The 5,739-nt window shown below is 38.8% G+C and overlaps 1 protein-coding gene across 1 annotated transcript; it reads right to left on the bottom strand.

Annotated features, from left to right (window-relative positions):
* Positions 1–2,698: 2,698 nt before the first annotated feature.
* LOC106943860 (beta-chimaerin-like) lies at positions 2,699–4,726 on the bottom strand. Its single transcript, XM_015027150.1, has 3 exons — positions 4,619–4,726; positions 4,331–4,444; positions 2,699–4,224 (listed from the first exon to the last, which is right to left on the bottom strand). The coding sequence occupies exons 1-3, from the start codon at positions 4,648–4,650 to the stop codon at positions 3,927–3,929; spliced, it is 444 nt and encodes a 147-aa protein (XP_014882636.1). The 5' UTR covers positions 4,651–4,726; the 3' UTR covers positions 2,699–3,926.
* Positions 4,727–5,739: the final 1,013 nt, after the last annotated feature.

Genomic DNA, 5,739 nt, shown 5'->3' with positions numbered 1-5,739 from the left:
TTACCCCAAACTAACAAGATTATTTCTTCAATGGCATTTAAGGTTCAGCCTTTCGAGAGCCACACCAGCGTGGCAAGCATCATGACCACTGAAGGGGAAGAAACTCAAGAGGTCGATCTAGTCAAAAACGCACCTTTCAGCCTCCTGCCAGCCTTTTAATTACACGAGCGTTTACAGTCGCAGCATTATACAGACGTCAACTTGACCCTAAGCAAACAGATTTTGACTTTACAGTGAAACTACTATGTCTGTAGGGCCTCAGGGCGTGTCTTAGTAAATGGTAAACACCAAGTTCAAAAAGCCACCACAGATGCAGGCAGTAAGCCCCGGGTTTCTCCCGTCTTTGAGAAGACAGAGAACAGATTTTCTGTTTGCGAGTCACAAGCAGACCGATAAAGTCCAACGTCAACACAGCTGTCACTGAATTTGAATCCTAAAGTGTAAAAGCCGGCATGAGGAAGATACTGTCGGTTTTACAGACGGCGTGACAACAAACAATTTGACATTTAGAAAGACCCACGTTTATTTGCAGCGTGGGAGATTATTGGAGAACAGAATCTATAAAGCTAACAAATATATTAAGTAAAGCATACATTTTGCCTTAAAAAAAAAAGCACCGGAGGTTGGAACATGTTAGAGCAGTGGTTTTAGCTACCAGCTCGCTAGATTAATGCTTTTATTTTACTTGAGGTAGGAATCACTGAGATCCTGGGAATAATGACACACCCAGCTTAAAAGGTTATGACACATTTTGCAAAGTGAGATTCTGTGACGTTATAATCAGTAATAGCTGTGTAGCCTAAATTAGACGGATGTCATTGTGCATTGAGACTGTATCCTCAGAGCGTTGAAAGCCAAACAATCAAGATTTGTTAAAATGTTGAGTATGTGGAGGATTAAAAAAAATTGATAAAAGAAAAAAAGAAAAGAATCTACAACAGGTAGGCAGATCTCAGATGCAAACCAGTGGGTGGGTGACTAAGTGGTGCAGTGAAGCTGTTAAGAATGGACTTACAGGTTGAAACTGAATGATGCATAAACACATATCCAGACACTGAAGGCAGGACAATCTGCAAACCAGAAGAAGTCAACAGCCCCAACAAAAATAATTAAACATCATCAACCGAAAGGTGACAAAGAAACTCCAACAAAAAAGGAACATGTAAGCAGGAAGGTTAGTAGCGCACAGTCCTCAAGGAAACAGAAATTTCAAAATGAAAAAGGAACTGAAGTTTATAGCAAAAAAAAACAAAAAAAACAGAGTTAAACCAGAATGTAAAAGTTTAAAAAGAAACCAAAAACATCCCAAAAATAATTACAAGTGTAATTTATTTTTTTTTTAAAAAGGCAACGTATAGTGCAATGTGACTTGTATACGTTTGTTTTTCCCTTCATAACATTTTATTTAGTTTTTTTTAAACAAGACTTATATTCCAGTTTGGCTTATTGTCCAGAAAATACAGTCATTTCTGGAGATTACTGAAACAGATCAGTTGATGTTTTATGACCCACTTTTAAAGCCATTTGGTTTTAAAAGTTATACAGTTTTTCTAAAAGCATCCTTATGCATATAAATTCAAACTTCAATAAATGAATTACAGACTGGCCGATTGTTTTTAAGATTAAAAAAAAAAAGATTTAGTTTTCCGAGAACAAATCAGAATTATTAATGTCCAGTTTTACTAATAATGTTCTCATCAGTTCTGTTTTATTTTTATAGCTCACTAGAGAAGTCATCTCAAGGCCTTCTGCAGAGAGATTAAGAAAATATGAGAAACTAAATATAAGCTTAATCCAGTCCAAATCACTCAACAATAAGTAAACCAGTTACGATCTAATTTATTGCAGCGCATCCCAGAAAGATAGTCAAAAAATATCCAATTACAATTCAGTTTAAAATCCGTAGTATTGATAAACCGTCAAAAACTTCTCTTTGAATCAGTCCCTCTCAATAAGAAGAGGCATCCATCAGAACCAGACTCTGTATTAATGCAGCTACAACTACTGTTGATGAAGGCTGTCGTCTCTAATCGATTGTTGCTGTATAACAAAATTTGAGCTGGAAAAAAAAAAAAAAAAGATCCCCAAAGCAATCAGTCAAAACTGAGAGTTACAGCAAAGACAGGGTGCAGGACAAAAAAAGAAAAAAAAAAAAAGAAAAAAGAAAAGGCCAAGAAAACACAAGCATCTGTCAGTGATGAGACCAAACCATCAATCTATTAGGACTACAAAGACCAGAAGAGACAGTTTAAGACTGCCACCTAGTGGAGGGACATCTCCTTTCTATGAAAGGAAGAAGCTTTTGTTGTCTCTCGTTGATAAATCATTCACAGTCTCCAATCAGCCAGAGAGCCAAAGGAGAACAATGTGAGATGTGTCTCACTTCAAACCATGGAGTCTGATATAGACAGCAAAGTCCCAGTCCCCTCGGTCATCATTACCTTTCAGTGTGAGCAACGAAGCATGGCAGCAGTGAACACACCCAAAGGCTGTAAGGATAATGTACGTCTCAGTCACAGGGCAGACCGACCCCTCAGAAAAAAAAAAAAAAAAACCTCACCATTCTACTGTAATGGCAGAAGTGTGTTAGCCAGATCAAAGTCAGTGTGTCAAACTATGTCTTGAGAAAAATAAAAGAAAAAGGGGGTTCATTAACAAATGAACCACCACCAAAAAAAAAAAAAAACAAAAACAAAAAAAAAAACATTAATGAAATACATACACTACCCAGCTGAGGTTTTCATATTCCTCTAGCCTCTTTATAGCCAAAAATTTTATTGTATTTTACTGGGATTTAAAGTAATAAACCAACACAAGGTTGTGCACAACTGTGAAGTGGAAGAAAAAGCATGAATGATGTTCAAGGTTTTTAGGTTATAAAGATCCGAAAAGTGTGAGATGACATGTCTTCACTCGGGCTGAATGAAAAGCAGCTATCAACATCAATATTCAAGTGTGGCCAATGATCATCAGTGTGGCTTAGATATGAATTTTCACCAGGTCAAACTTGATATTGCAGCTCTGGCTGGAGCAATTTTCATCTAGGATTGCCTTGTATTTAGCTCCATCCATCTTTCTACTAATTTTAACCCAGCTTCTCTGCTCCTACAAAAGAAAAATATTAGAAATACATTAGTTTTGGGATGGTGCATTTAGGGTGACGTGTAGTATTAGTGTTGTATCACAAACTGGATTTTCCACGGAGGTCTAAATGTTTAGCTCAGGTCAGTTTTATGGATTGCTTTCTTTCCACTTCACAGTTATGAGTTAGTAATCATAATTAACTCATAATTGAGTTAAGTACTGCATGAAGTGCCAATAAAAAACATTCAATCTAGTGGTTTTCAGGTGAAGTCTTGTGAAACTGTTCAAGTGGACTGAATAGTTTTGCGAGGTACTATGCAGATTGCTTGAATTGGGCTCTGTGGTGCTGTGGCGATCCATTTCAGATCTTCGCCACCTTTCATTAGACTGAAAGGCTCCAGAAACCTGCTGAACTTCAGCAGGATATCGTAAATATGTAAAGATCGGGCAGATAGATGCGATCATTTAAATCAAATCATACAACACTTTGCATTTTGAAAAGCTAGCTTCTTGTGAACATTTACATCTTGAGCTTTTCACCCAGTTAAACATTAATTCGCAGTGGAAATTGTGCAACAGATTAAAAAAACTGGTGAAACTGTTTCAAGGCTCTTGTCAGATTAATATTCTACTAGTGCTGACTTGTCATAGATTAAAGGAGTTTTTCTGTCTCTCTCTGTGTATGTCTAATCACTCCAACTCCATTATGCCGATATTGGGGCTCTGTGTGAATCTGCACAATCTGCCTTGTTCTTTGGTGATGAAGTTGAGGTCTACTTTAAATAAAGATGCGAGTCATCACTGTAAAAGCAGAGCTGGACCGCTGCTGAGAATGTACGTCTTTATGTGACATGAACAGCGCTCAAACTCACCGTGTCGCTCTGGAAGGTGACCCTGCGAGGCTCCGTGCGTCCACGGCTCAGCCTGTGCACCATTTTGTCTTTGAGCAGCGACGTGCAGCCAAGGTGCTCGTAGATGGGGTTGGTGGTCATCTTGGCGATGTACTCCGCTGCCTTGGTCTCGATGTAAAGGGTGATGAGGGCATCCGTCACCAAGTCGTGGACGGACTCAAACCTCTTCTCCCCGACAAAGTGCTTCCCGTCATAAAACAATCTGTAGTTGAGGGTCTGGTGTCCAAAGCTGGATGGAAATTCACAAACAGGTGAACAGGTGGTGTAAAAGTCGGGCGCGAAGCTGATGGTGGAGTCAATCGGTTTTGTTTCTGGTTTTGTGGAGGTGTTTGTACCTCAAGGCCAAGGTGTGAGTCCCTGGCTGTCTTTGGCTCTCCCTGATGAGGTATGCGCCCTCTTTGCCTACTAGCAGTTCATCTGCGTATTCTCGAGATATCATCCCATGAAATCTGTTAAATAAAAGCAGGTTTTGGTCATCAACAACTTAAAAGATTTACATGGAAAACTCAGAAGAAAAACTTCACATGCCCACTTAAAAAACAGTTGTTATATGATAAAGGCCTTAAATGATATAGAAAAGCATTTATATCTAAAAAGACAGAAAACAATCAAGTTAAACTCACTCTCTGCCGTAGTACTTGGGTCTGCTCTCCATCTGTAAACCAGAGGAAGAAATATTGGCTGCAGCAGTGTGATATGAAAGCTCAAATTAATAGCTCTGCAAATTGTTCCTTAAAGCCCGCATGAAAGATAAAGGACTTTACACCACAGGCCAGATTATCTCCATCTGGGCCCCCGCGTCTGTTCACAGCTAGCAAACCATAAAGCCCAATCACAAAGTAGGGGAAGATAAATTAGAGGCAGCGCTGGAAAACAGCAGGTAAAAGATGACCAGCTGGAAAGAAATTAATATAAGGCATGTTAGAATAACACACCAGGGTGTAAAAAGGTGTCTGGAGCACAGATATGCGACTGCAAGTATATTTTTTTTCTTCATCACTATGTTTTCTGGTCTTCGCAGCACTGTCGAGGGGAAGCCATCTGAGTGAAAGTACACTGAAAGATATATGATTTTTCATCACCTAGAAATTCCTTCTACAGAGCCAGTAGTGGCGACGCGCTAATAGAAGGACTTCTTATAATGTAAAACATAATTTTGTACTGAATTACCAGCCTGCCACTAATCTCACAAAACCAGCCCTAGAGCTTTTACTCTGCTCATCAAAGTGTGGCAGCACTCAAAATAGGATGAGACACGCATCAGTTCTGCTGGGTTACACAATGGAAGATTGGCAGTTCTCTCGGTGGAGACGGTAAAAAGTGCATTAAACTTCACCAGTGTTTTGATAACACAGTTTTCTTCTTCAGCAAAATGTCTGAGTTCTTTGGATCGATCCTTCTTTTCTAGACTGATTAAAAGGCAATCGCTGATATATTTCAGAGTCGGAAGTCCTAAGCATTTCGACAATGTGCTAATTAAATTAATCATTCCAGTTCAAGTAGGTAAGTAATTCTTAAAATAATGACACAGTGTCATGCCGCTCTTAGCTTCAACAGAGTTTTGGTTAGCGGTCTCTGTGCCAAATTAACTACAGGTTGTGTATCAGTATTTTAACTTTCTCTCCGTTAGCCTGAAGTGCCTTCTAAAGGCAAAAAAAAAAAAAAAAAAAAAAAAAAGGGTTTTAAAATTGTTTTTGGGTGTAAAAAAAAAAAAAAAGGGTTTTTTATTTGGAAAAAAAGGGCC

Source organism: Poecilia latipinna, unplaced genomic scaffold, assembly GCF_001443285.1.
Source record: "Poecilia latipinna isolate Pla-1442-1.1 unplaced genomic scaffold, P_latipinna-1.0 Scaffold6268, whole genome shotgun sequence".
Taxonomy (NCBI): domain Eukaryota; kingdom Metazoa; phylum Chordata; class Actinopteri; order Cyprinodontiformes; family Poeciliidae; genus Poecilia; species Poecilia latipinna.
This window is presented reverse-complemented; position numbering and strand designations above follow the sequence as displayed.